Genomic DNA, 13,978 nt, shown 5'->3' on the forward strand with positions numbered 1-13,978 from the left:
CGCGTTCGAAGCCTGACTTCGGAAGTACTTGTGGATTAGGGGTAAACGCACAGGGGTAAACGTTAGCGCGCAGTGATTAAAGTTAGCCTCAGAGGAAAATTAACATAAAACACAAGCTGAATTCTTAGAACAGAGAAGCAGAGCGTGTTCTGTACTTAGGTCTTCAGACTGAAAGAGTCTGTTTCGTCAATCTTCGCACCTACCAGATCTCACTCTGCCTGGACTATTGTTGTAAAAGGTAACGCTAGCTAACTAGCTGTGTTGGCTAATATTAACTCATTACCTCACCTACGCTACTGGACTAATACTCTCAGGCACAGATCTTCAAATGTTACCAAATGTGCATCACTGTGTAAATTATCCCGATGTGAACTAAACCTCAACAGCCGCGTTAACACGGGCGGCAGGTTTTATTTATGTCCAAACCAGTAACTTTATAGCATGCTGACACTCATACAAGCTGTCAGTTCTCAGTGATCACAGTGTGATGAATTAAAGCAACTGGCTGACATCTTTTTTTATGACTTACAGGGCGGTGACAGTGCTACTGGCAATCTATGATTGGTTAATGGCTTGTTTTCAAAAGGGCATTATTGTTAGTCATGTGTCAGGAGCAGGCTATTGAAATATCACTGTGGCTGAGCAGGGTCGATTGTTTGTTTTTACATCACTGGTTCAACTAGGTCAGTGTCATATGCGTTTACTGACCCGACTTGACCCAAGGGAACCGTGATTGTTGAACCTCACAGATTTTGCTTTATTTTTTACTAAAGCTTTGAGCATAGAGACCAGAGCCCTGTTCATCTTTTTTGCTTTCTCTTATGACTTCTGATGAATAGTAAGCAAATCATTCTTTTGTCACAACAACTTGAAATGTAATGGCTTGTTGACCTGGATTATTTAACATTCTTGTTGCAGATGAGTGATCAAGCAAGTGCCAACAAAGAGTTTATGGAGCAGCTGCGGATGCAGGAACTCTATGGCCAGAGAAATGCGGATGGCTCTGACCCCTTCACCTACACTGACCCAGAGGACGGGACTGTGTATGACTGGGACCATGAAAAGAAGGCCTGGTTCCCAAAAGTATGAACTTTTTCTTACCTTTCAGCTTTTGTTTACCTGTGTTAATTTTGAATCTTTAAGTTTCTTAGTCCCTGAGCTTAAAGTCTTTCTTGCTACAATTTGCGTCGCTGTATTTGTAGCGGCCTTTGGTTTATAAATATATGATGCTGCATTTAATTGTATGTGGCCATTTTCGTCAACTGATTATGTGTTGTGCCTGTTGTTGGGATAGTAAAGCCCTGCTCTTGGCCAGTTTGGTTGACTCTGCGATGCACAGTCTTCCCCTCTTGCTCTGATCAGAAGAGTTGTGGCATAGCTTACTAGCTTGTATTTGCCACTACTCACACAGTGATAAAATGTATCATAAATGAACCAAACACAAGTGGAAGCACCAAATACAGATGTCACTGCACCAAACTGGCTTGTAGACCTCTTTTTTTGTATGTAGTAGTAACAGTTTCCTTGTTAAATGTTAAGTCGTTTTTTTTCTTTTCTCTAGATAACAGAGGACTTCATTGCAGCCTACCAGGCCAACTATGGCTTCACTCAAGAAGGAGATCCAGATGTTGACAAAGCTGCAGTGAGCAGCACAGAGCCAGCAGCTCCCAAACCAGACAGCAAGCCCTCAGAAAAGGAGAAACCAGGAAATGCCGCCCAGAAAACAGAGCCAGTCCAGCAAGAGACCCCATCTAAAGAAGCTAAGCAGAAAGGGGAGAAGAGGAAAGCAGAGCCAGGTAATCCTACCAGAGAGGAGAGAGAAAATAGGTGTAGTAGGTACAGTCATTGCAGTGTTTTTCCAGATTTCTCTCTCTCTCTACAAAAGTGATTATATTTGTCACCAGTATAGATTTATATGTACAAATTCTAAATTTAAGTTACAAACGCATGTTTTGATAAATGCTATTATCCCTATTTTTTGTCCTCGAAGGATGGTTTGATATCGACGACAGTAAAAACACAAACGTCTACGTATCAGGTTGGTGTCACTGACATTTTTTCTCTTTGTCAAGAAGACAGCTGTCCAGTGAGTAGCTGACTCTGTTCATCCCATTTTATTCTCTCGTTCTCTCTTATTTTTCTGCCCTGGTCTCCTTTTCTCAGGCTTGCCTCCTGACATCAGCACTGAGGAGTTTGCTGAGTTGATGTCCAAGTGTGGCATTGTGATGCGGGACCCCATCACCGAAGAGTACAAGGTCAAACTATACAAGGACAAAGAGGGAAATCTGAAGGGAGATGGCCTCTGCTGCTATCTCAAGGTCTGCCTGTCTGTCTGCTTGCCTAAAACTGAATTAATGGTTTCCATGTCCGTATGTCCGGTATTAGTATTACATTACACTATAGTGTAGTTACCGTGTGTGTGTTTATGATTCTCTGCAGAAGGAGTCGGTGGGTTTGGCTCTGCGTCTGATTGATGAGTCAGAGATCCGAGGTTATAGACTCCACGTGGAAGCAGCACGGTTTGAGCTGAAGGGCCATTATGACGCCAGCAAAAAGAAGAAGAAGAACAAAGATTATAAGAAGAAATTGCAGCAGCAACAGAAGTAAACTCTACTTCCTTGTTTTTTTATTTAACCTTCCACAAGTCCAGCCCTGCATGTAGGAATAAAACACTCCCCAAATGCTTAAGGTGGATCAAGAGAAGGCAAAGAACTGAGTGTTTCTTTTGTCTGTGTAGACAGTTGGATTGGAGGCCAGAGAAGCAAGGAGAGGTGAGGAAGAGGCATGAAAAAGTTGTCATCATCAGGAACATGTTCCATCCCAGTGACTTTGAGGTGCAGAGAGATACACACACATACACATACATGCCCACGAACAACACTATCCATTGAGGTTATTAATCTCCGTGGTCTCTGTGTTGGCCTTCATAGGAAGACCCACTGGAGTTGAATGAGTATCGTGAGGATCTACGGACAGAGTGTGAGAAGTTCGGGGAGGTCAAGAAGGTCATCCTCTTTGATGTGAGTATGATGTCATTTGTGTTGTTTCATAGTTATAGTAGAATAGTTTGAATTGTATGTTAGTTGCAGCAATAAAGAGCTGGTATGTGGTGTTTGTGCTCCAGAGACACCCAGATGGCGTGGCATCAGTCGCATTTAAGGAGCCTGAGCAAGCCGATGCGTGCATTCAGTCGTTCAACGGTCGCTGGTTTGGAGGAAGGCAGCTGACTGCTCTGCTTTGGGACGGAACGACAGACTATCAGGTAAAACAAATGCAACATGCAAATGGGCATTTAGTCAGCAAGAAGGATGATGAAAATATTCCACAGAGATGCATTATGAAAATGCTGCAGATGCAACATTTTTGAAACTTTACCCATACTAGTGAATAGATGTCAGGATAACATCACAATACCCACAAATCAATACACTGCAGGAGCATGTCGGTCATCACTCGTGGAAATAGTGGGAATGAAGACCACTGAAGACTGTTGCGTAACCTCATGTCGCCTGTGTCCCGGCCAAAAAGTTGCATTGAACTCACTGCATAGACAGCAGCCAACTAGCATGTATGTTCCACGCCTGAGTGAGAGGAAATGATACTCCTTACCAGCAGGCGGCGGGAGTCTGTGTTAATCATGAAAAAAAGGGAAACTGGAAGACAGATAGGATGGTTTCAAGAATCTACTTAGCCAGTTAGCACATGGACAGAACAACCCGACGATGACAGAACAAAGCGTATTTATTATGCGCTAGTGAATGTTAATAAAAACAACTATGTATTGTTTCCACCTAAGAGCTCAATGGCAAAAAAAAAATCTTACCTCATACAACACTGTAGCCACTTGTTAAGTTTCCTTTCTTCTGTTTCTCTTCTCATCCACTGAGCTGGGGTCTCATTTGTACAACAGTGTGTAGGTTCCATGCTAAAAGTGTATGTGTAGACAAAAGCCCAAAATGGCGTGTGCAGAAATATATCCAGATTTTTAAAACGAGATTTGAACTGGCTCATAATTTTAACAACTGAAAGGTGTTTATGGAATCACTACCACAAATAAAGAAAAGGGCGGGATTGAATGTTTATGATAAAGTGGATCTATAAGAAACGTGAGATATGAGGTGAACACGTACATTTAATTTCTACAAACTGGCTTCAGTTTACCACCTCACCGTATACGTCACCAGTTTCCCTTCTCCAAAATGACGACTTTTGCGTGGGAATGCCGCACATCTTTCAGGCTTTGTTTTGTGCATACGCAATGATTATGAATGAACTGCTAAATCAGAGTGATTTGGTTCACTGATGTGCTCCGCCATCTCTGACGCTGATTCAGCGTGCTGTATCTGCTGAAAAAACCCCAACAAGGACCAACTAGTGCCAAGGGTGCAGGACACAGCACAAAAATAGGTTGAAAGACGCTCACCAACTGCCTGATATTGTCCAATGACCAATCACAGCCTTGGTGTGTCAGGGTTCTTAGATTAACCTGAACTCTGCATCTGGTAAGAATTTGCAATCCTCATGCCCATTCTGTTTGTGCAGGTGGAAGAGACGACACGTGAGCGGGAGGAACGACTGAAGGGTTGGTCTGCTTTCCTGGAGGGAGACAAACAGAGCCAGCAGAACAACACCACCAAGCCAGCAGAGGGCGCCACCACCGACACCACCACCACCAGCACCACCACCACCACTACAGAACCCACAGAGCCCTCCAGCACCACAGAGCCCAAACAGCATCCAAAATCAGAACCACAGCAACAGGAGGAGGGAGCAGAGTCTACAGACAGCAGCCTAGCAGGAAGTGATGATGAGGAAGCGTAAAAACTCACATGTACATCGTTGGTCCCCATGGCAACCAATTAGGACAGTCCTGCTTGAATTTGAACTGTGGAGAAGCTCCTTGTTGAGCAGGCGAGGATGAGGAGGTGGTATTTGAACAGTTTGAGCTGTTTTGTAATGTAGGAAAATAAATTGTGTTAAGATAATTTTGTCTACTTTATTTTCATCTTTTTGGTTTACATTGTAACTAGACCTGCACATCACAGCTTCCCCTGAATTTCGGTGTGCAAGTTTGTTTCCAGTTTTGTGCTGATGACCCTAAAATATTAATGAACTACAGAAGATAACAGACTGAAACTGTGCTGGATTTGAGTTGGAGAAGATTGTTCTGCTTCAGTACTCATTACACTCAATTTTAAACGCCCACAACTTGCTTTCATTTCTTCTTTACTTCTTGGAATACATTACAATTTTTTGTTTTAAAAGAAACACTTCACCCACAAAAATCATCATTTGTATGTAACTCACCACGTGAGGTTGATGTAGTGAAGAAAACATTTTTCTTGCGTGCTTCTATGATGAACAAGGAATAAAAAAAGGTTGAAAATTATTTGAGTTGAAGTAAACAGGGTTGCGTTTAACAACAGCGATACAATATCAAAAAATCCATTTACAAACCCTCACACAACTCGTGCAGTATAATTTCTCTCATTATCCAGTTGTATGCGCAGTACTGACCAAACAAGTTTTTTTTTGCTAAAACCATATTTAAAAACATGAGTTCAGTGTAACACTGGGTAAATAATTGGTATACAAATGATCATTTTGTGCGTGAAGTATAGTTTGTCAAAGCAGATTTGGAGCACAAACAACAGCTAAATACATAGTTTATTTCATATCTCCCCCATTATGGCTTTGCAGTTCAGAATGTTGAGTGACAGCAAGGGATAAGAGAAAAAAAAAGTGTGTTTTTTAAATTAAACAAATTATTAATATTACAAATACAAATTAAACTTTTGTTAGCCCACTAGAATAATAATTGCTTTTTCAATCCACATACACTTTGCTGCAATAAAATTAGTTGGAGTGAGGAAGTGTGGAAAACTTTACTTGATAAAACAGATGTTGACAAAGTTTTCCTCTGGGGTAATTTGCAGTTTAAAAAAAGGAAATAAATCCCAATGTGTTTCTGCAATACTCATCAAATCACAAAACGTATTGTGATAATGTTGTAGTGTGGGGGCCCTGGGGATTGTCAGCCCGAGTGACAGCACATGTTGTGACAGTAATGTTGCTGTTACCTTTGATAGTTTCTTTATTTATAATCAGGGTTTTATGTTTTTCTGTTTCCCCTCCCCGAGCATCAGAACACAAACCAGAATACTTGAAGGTCACCAAAAGATCATCAGGAAAAATCATAAAACCAAAAACAAACATATTGTTTCATGGTATAGATCTACACATTGCCCAAAACTCATAGAAACTCATGTGTTATGTACAGCATGTTAGTAAAAAGTCAAAATTAGCAAATTTTTACAACATAATAAGTAAAAGCTTCGACAGGGGAGCACACACTTAAGAATGTTTTTTACCACCTTACACAATGGCAGCATGTTTGCTTCAAACTGTTTTGTGATTTTAATAGATGGAATATGAAAAATTAGCATGCTGACTACTCAGGTTCAAACAGCCACACAGTATTTCATGGAAAAGGGCCTTTCATACAAGACAAGAAAGATAAAATGCAAACAGCAACATGTAATGGCCCTTTCCCTTTTTACTGTCCAGTATCTGGATCTCCGCGGAGGTTGCAAGGTCAAGGTGTGATAAGACAGACTTATTCTTTCAAATTCTCTCTTAAGATGCTCTCTCGTAAACTGCAAAGTGCATGTGAGTGCAGACAAAAACATTTTATAAAAATAAAGGTTGAAAACAGTTTCATCATAAACTGGTCAATTTTGAGAATGAGCTATTTTGCTTCCATAACATGTCTTCTTTCAGATTAGTGGAAAGAAAACATCCAAAATACATATGTAGGTCTTTATTTTAGTTCAGACTACTTTTCTTGAAATATATTAAAGGGTACATATTTAATTAGATAATGCTGCATTTGCATTTTTACACAAAAAATGTAAGAAAACATACAAAAAATAATTATCTAGCAACTGGTAATGTGTCATGGTGATATCTGTTTTTACTCTGTTCACTCTGTTTAGACTCTGTTGGTCTAAAAGTGTTCATAATTTTAAAATACATACCTTTTAAAAGGTTTATATGCAGGATCGTTAGTGATGGTTTGTAAACATGCTCGCCAGTGAAAGAGAAAGTAAAAGCCAACCCCAGATTCACTCTCATTATGTGTTTCACCTTGTTATATTTGCATATCTGTGTCTGATGTCTGCTGCTTACAGTCTGGCACTTGGTGCCACCCTTTTATAAGCTTTAAGCTCTGACCTCACCTGGATGCTTTGGAGGTACACGGCTATAAACGCCCCGAGCACAGAATATAAGATAATACAGGCAGAGGGAAGTCTCTGCAGATAACTATACCATCACACACTTTAAGTGCACTAACAGTTAAGTCTCAGCAAAATCCTGAACATGCGACAAGCTCTTCTGGGCATCAAAGCAGTAAAGACGGACCGCAGAAAATGCTGCTCTAACAGACCAGACTGTGAGCAAGGAGCTCAGCTGGGTACAAGAACAAAACGAGGTGCTGGATGCCAGGTGCTCTTTGGTGTCAACTATGTTTATGGCCAGAGATGATGTGGATACAGCTTTAGGGTCTGAGCACAAGGAGATGGAAAGAAAAGTGATAGGTAAAGATATGGAAGTCCACTCTTGGAAGGAAAGTCTCCACTTCCAGATAGAGTGGCAAACAAAACACAATACACTGGAGGATTGTCTTAGGTGAGCTTTAAGAAAACAGAGGAGCTGCAGAGACAGATCAGAGAGGTGGGGGAGAAGTGGCTCAACAAGGCAAGCAAGATGCAGCTGGGGATGAAACTCCTTATTCAATAAAATATTGAGCTTAATGTATGCCACATCAACTGATCATTCTGATCTGAGTTGTAATTTGTTGTATTGTAACAGTTTGTTTTACATCTAGTCTTTCAAAAGAGAAAATACCAACATATATGCTATCTCTGTTGTTTCAAGAGCTTGTCTTACAAACTGACAGAGACTAAAGATAAAAAAGGAGGGAGGGTGGCAACAAAAGAGACAGAAAAGAGTGAAGAGGCAGGGAAAAGAGACAAGAAAGAGAAGACAGAAAATGAGGAAAGAGAGAAAAAAGAGAAGGAAAAGACGACAACAAACAAGAGAAGACCAACATCCTCTCCCCTCCTCCCATCCTCCTGCCAACATGCTTTTACCAGCAAAAGAGTCATAATTGATTTCTAATTGAATGTAATTTCTCAGTTCCAATAAAAAGTTCTTGCTTTATTTTTTTTCTTGTTTTCCAACATTAATTAAACATGGAAATTTTGTGCTAAACAAAAGAAACTTCTTCCATCACTGTGTCGTCTCTATAAGACATCTCACTTCAAAGTCTGAGCATTAACATCACAGTAGAACTAGGCTGTACAATCAACAATAGTGTACTTATCCCATTTATTTTTTTTGAAAAACATTTTGTTGTTTGCACATCAGAAACCTCCAGAGATAGAATATAACTAATTACATTTACTCAAGTACTATACTAAAGCATGGGTGGATTATGAAATGATGGACCTTGCATTTTGTATCTCTGGTTGTTTTGTGTTTTTGTGTATGTGTGTTTGTCTGTAGTCTTTTTGTGTCACTTTGTCATCATTTTCTGTCTTTTTACGTTTGTTTTGTCCCCATTGGAGTTATTTGTTGCCTCTTTGCAGTTTCTTTGCGTCTCTTTGTGGCCATTTTAAGTCTCGTCCCGTTCAGCACCTGTTAATTTGAGTGACACTGTATTGGTGAATACTGGAGCCCCCTGACACTTTGGGCCCCTGGGCCTGTGCATGGTAGATCTGTTCAGTAATCCATCTATTTTTTTATTATTCATCTTCTAACCACTTCATCCTCTTGAGGGTCGCGGGGGGGCTGGAGCCTATCCCAGCTGACATCGGGCGAGAGGCAGGGTACACCCTGGACAGGTCGCCAGACTATCGCAGGGCTGACACATAGAGACAGACAACCATTCACGCTCACATTCACACCTACGGACAATTTAGAGTTATCAGTTAACCTAGTCCCCAGTCTGCATGTCTTTGGACTGTGGGAGGAAGCCGGAGTGCCCGGAGAAAACCCACGCTGACACGGGGAGAACATGCAAACTCCGCACAGAGGGGCTCCCACGCCCGGGATCGAACCGGCAACCCTCTTGCTGTGAGGCGAGAGTGCTAACCACCACACCACCATGCCGCCCCTCCATCTATTTACTTAAATACAATTTTGAGGTATTTGTATTTTACTTGAGTATTTCCATGTTATGCTATGTTTATACTTCTACTCCACTACGTTTTGGATTCAAATATTGTACTTGTAAAATGTTCTCTTTTCTGTGTAAGGGTTTCTGTTAAACACGATGAACACTAAAATCCACTAAAATTTGCACTACACATAAGGAAGTCTGGCACTAATCAATGTTGCTGCTGGTTTTAACCTCAACAGACAGTATACCATGTATTAACTATCATTCATAAATCTAATACAAATAAAACGTGAAATCTACCAACAAGAATCAGCACAGTGCAAAATCACTGCATCTAACATTATAGCTCAAACATGGCACTTTACAAAGAACAAAGGGACTCACATTTTTCACTCAGTCACACAGATTGATGCCAGCGAGCCCTGAGTTCTGCTGCAGGCAGTGTGGTAGGACAGGCCTCACACCTGGACTGAATCCACCTTATATAGTCTTATTAAGCCAGGCTCCTCCTCCTCCCTGCTCCTCCCCAAACAGTCCTCCTCAAGGCCTGCTCTTCACAGCAGTACTTACTTTTATTCCTGTAAGTATATATGGCAGCTTTAATTACTTTGCAGATTATTATCATTATTTTTTAAAGATTTTTTTTGGGGCAATTTTAGCCTTTATTTGACAGGACAGGCAAGTGTGAGGGGGGCAGAGAGAGAGGGGAGTGACATGCAGCAGAGGGCCACAGGCTGGAGTTGAACCCAGGCTGCTGCAGCGACAGCCTTGTACATGGGGCGCCTGCTCTACCACTAAGCCACCAACGCCCCACTTTGCAGATTATTAATACAAAATATAATCAACTATTAAATTATGATATATCATCATATGTTAAGCTACCCAGCAGTATATAAAATAATCAAAATGAGCTCCAGTTTTACCAGCTGCAATGTTAAAGCGGTGAGCTAATTAATGCATTCATAATTATAATCCAAAAAATAAATAATATGCATTATTTTGAAATGGGCCATTCTACACAGTGACTACTTTTGGCACTTTAAGTATATTTTAATCCTAATACTTTTCTTCTTTAGTGAAGTTTTGAATGTATTTGAATGCATTAAGTGTATGCGCACACTGTGTGCTCCTTTTTATTTATATAAAATATCTGAGCACTTCTTCCAGCTCTGGAAACCACCTGTCAATCCTTGCTACTGACAAAATCCTCTAACTTTGAAACATCTGCACTCCACCCTGCCTGACCACAAGAGAGCGCTGTGACCCTGCTGTTGGCTGTGTCGGCTGGTGAACCTTGTTCTCATATACAGTAGACATCACTGTTATGTCACCCTGGGCCAATGGCAGGACTGTCTGTTTAAGGTTCAACTTTTAAAGCCTTAAAAATACTTTTATAGATTCAAACTAAATATGATGTGCAGAAAGTGATGCTAAGTAACAACGTACAGTACATTTAGTGTCAGTACAGCTTTGAGGTACTTGAGTATTTGCATTATAAGCTAGTTTACACTTAATCTCCACTGTATCTATTATCCTTTTTACTTGAGGTACTTTGCACAAATTATTAATACAAAATATAAGTAAAAAAATAATTATTGGGCATTGAGCTACCCTTCAGTATACACTAACACTGGCTTGACCTATCAGCAGCAACATTAGTAAATAATGCTTACACATTGATGCATCAATAACGACAACACAATTACATATAATATGGGCCAGTCTGCATGATGGCTACTTTTGGTGCTTAAGTTTATTTTGATACTATGTACTTCTGGACTTTTACTTCAGTAGGTTGCAGGACTTTATCTTGTAACAGCATGTGGTGTGGTCTTTTAAAGATTTAGACTTGAAAAATACCTAAATAAAATATCTGAGTACTTCCTCCGTCAGTGTTTGCCCATTGAGTATTGCCATTTTAAATACACTGAGCCTTTTTTTACCTATTCAAAACCTAATTATGTTCCAGGCACGCACAAAAAGTAATGATTTACATTATTAGCATTTTTTTTAATACAATACTTTATTATGTGTTAATTTTTCTGTTCATTCCAATGGACAGTATCTGAACACCACCTAATACTGAAAATGACTATAAATAGTTTCAACAGACCCTTTTTCAGCAATAAACTGAGTTGATCTATTTTCATGAATGGTGAACTCATATCAGTGATAAAACGGATGCTTTAATACAACAGTTTTATACTGTTACTCAAGTTGTTGCTTTGGAAATGTAAAGGGTACAGCACAGATCCTGTTATTAAATGAAAATATCCATCAGTGTTACTCAGACTTACACATTCACTGTAGCAATAGATCAACCTTGTGGGTGCATTTGTTTTTGCTGTTTTTCTGTCTGCAACTAAATGTGCTGCCGCAGTCTCGACCAGGTCTCCCTTGTAAATGAGATCCTTAATCCCAGCGGGACTAACCTGGATAAATAAAGCCTTAAAACACCCACAAAGCATGTAATGTACAAATGGGTGTATGTGGTGCAGAGAGTTCAGCTGGGCCAAGAACACAATACTTGATTTTGAACACTGTGTTCTCTGTTTTCTAATAAACTATGACTGCAACACAGTTTAACAGTAATGCAACGATATTGTATGAGTCAACAAGGAGGTGCAGACAGAGAGAGAGATATGGGATAGGAGCAGAGACGGAGGAGGAAATGGTCAGAGCATGTGAAAGCAGGGTCTGTGTGTGTGTGTGTGTGTGTGTGTGTGTGTGTGTGTGTGTGTGTGCTCTGTTCCCTGGAGTCCACCCTGGAGATCGCTTGGGAAAAAGACCTCTAGGTCTGCCTGAGGTCTGACTTACAGCCAAGAAAAGCAAGACGAAAATAGTGAGGGAGAGAGAGAGACAGAGAGATGGAAGATGGAGAGGGCGTGAGAGGAAGGAGGAGCCAAAGACACGAGAAAGAGTGTGGACAAAGAGCTTTGTATCTGAGGAGAAAATGTATGGAAAATAAAAACATTCACATGGTGTCACACACACACACACACACACACACACACACACACACACACACACACACACACATACACAAACTGCTGATTGGAACCATATGCTGACAGACAGAGAGAATAATGGGAAACTGTGAATTGTTTGATTTGTTTTTCCTCTTTGTTGCGTTGGGATGGAGAGTGGGCGAAGTGGAGGGGCTGGAAGGCGCCCGTGACCGTAGATGATGATCAGCCATGGGAAATTCCAGCGAGTAGATGTGTCCACTGCATTGCATAGACAGGTCCTGCTCCATTAACTGCGCGCCCAACAGGGGGAACTCCCACTGTGTGAACTAGGAACTTGAGCAGCGGGGTGCCCAAAAAGTCATGCATCAAGTACAAATGGTGGTTCTGATACTGATTGATCACAAGCCAATACTACTGCTGACCTGCATCTCCCTCTCTGTCTTTCCCACACACACGTAAATAACACACTTTTACTGCTCCTGTGCCACAGACCCAAAAGCAGCTGTTTTCTAGATGGCTAAATTCAATTAACTGTTTAATATAACGGAGAAAATAACTCAACATCTATGTTATTGGCATTAAAGTGGGCAAGGACACAGAAGACAAACATGGCCTACTTGTGTCTGCCGGAAATCACACAACCTTACATACATGCATGAACTGTACACATAGAGTCATATGGATCACAGTGATTGCACATAATGATGCAATTAAACAGGTTAAGCTCTTAAGAGAGCGCGGGAAAGACATTTAGCAATCGACTTCTCTGTTTTCCTTCCCATTCAGAGTCTCAGGACAGAACTGTGACAGCTGAGACAGGCTGAAGACAAGCACCTGTATGACAGCAAACATGCTTTAAGAGCCAATGAATGCTCTCTTTCAGAGATACAGGAAGGAAGTTTTTGGTTTCACTTGTTCCTAATAACTGAAATATGCAAAAAAAAGTGAGTGGGAGACAGGGAGAGAAAAGAGGGAGGTGAAGGAAAAGCGAGGTTGATTTGCTGCAGATGCTTCGGTCTACTGGGAAAATGACATAGGGTTGATTCTTTGTGGAAATGGGTGTGTTGATATTGGTATGTGGGCTAGTGAGAAAGACTTTGTCTCCCATATTTAAAATGAAATTTGACCAGCTGAAGCGGCCAGCAGTAGCTTTATGGTTGAGTGAGTCTGCAATTATGAGGTGGTTTGAATATTGAATGTGACAAGGAAGGTTTAAGGATGGGGGAACAGATGAAGGTACACTACCTTTACCTTCCGTAGCTGTTATGTGAAGCCCTTGAGTAAGCAGTGTAGTCTCTTTATCCTCATTTTTGGGTTTGTCTTGTAGAATTTAATCCTAGAAGAGAGGAAGGCACTAATTTTAACTGATTTATGACAGGATTAATGCAACAGGGCAAAACACGCATCAGGCAACAGTGTAAAAAACAAAGCAAAGCAAAGGTAAGTTCTTACTGTGTGCAGAGCAGTTTGCGAGTGTAAAAAAGCAACAGGGGGCACAGCTTTCAATGAATCAATAAATCAATAAGTTAGTGCTTTTTTCAAATTTTAACTGTTTTTAACACTTTCAATTATACATAACTGCAGAGCATCTGATTTTGAACAGCATACACCCAAGTTTCTCATGCATTCAAGTAGTACATTATTATCATAAAACCAAAGCAGCAACCTCTGGGGCTAGAAAATGAAGCCAACACGAAAATCCCCGAAACTGCACGCTGTTTTTATGCACTGGTCATACACATACCTAAGAAAAGTAATGCAAAATCATTCATTCTATGTAATTATGAACCAGTACTTTATGTATAACCCACATATTTTGGAAGGC

General features: G+C 40.6%; 1 protein-coding gene across 1 annotated transcript; it reads left to right on the forward strand.

Moving 5' to 3' along the window:
• The first annotated feature begins 42 nt into the window (after positions 1–42).
• Positions 43–4,985, forward strand: htatsf1 (HIV-1 Tat specific factor 1). The gene is made up of 10 exons (XM_049591908.1): positions 43–238; positions 919–1,083; positions 1,562–1,796; positions 1,991–2,038; positions 2,164–2,318; positions 2,440–2,603; positions 2,738–2,834; positions 2,931–3,020; positions 3,125–3,262; positions 4,543–4,985. Exons 2-10 carry the CDS (start codon positions 919–921, stop codon positions 4,819–4,821), a joined length of 1,371 nt encoding a protein of 456 aa, XP_049447865.1. The 5' UTR covers positions 43–238; the 3' UTR covers positions 4,822–4,985.
• The last annotated feature ends 8,993 nt before the right edge of the window (positions 4,986–13,978 follow it).

This window comes from Epinephelus fuscoguttatus, linkage group LG12, assembly GCF_011397635.1.
Source record: "Epinephelus fuscoguttatus linkage group LG12, E.fuscoguttatus.final_Chr_v1".
Lineage (NCBI taxonomy): Eukaryota > Metazoa > Chordata > Actinopteri > Perciformes > Serranidae > Epinephelus > Epinephelus fuscoguttatus.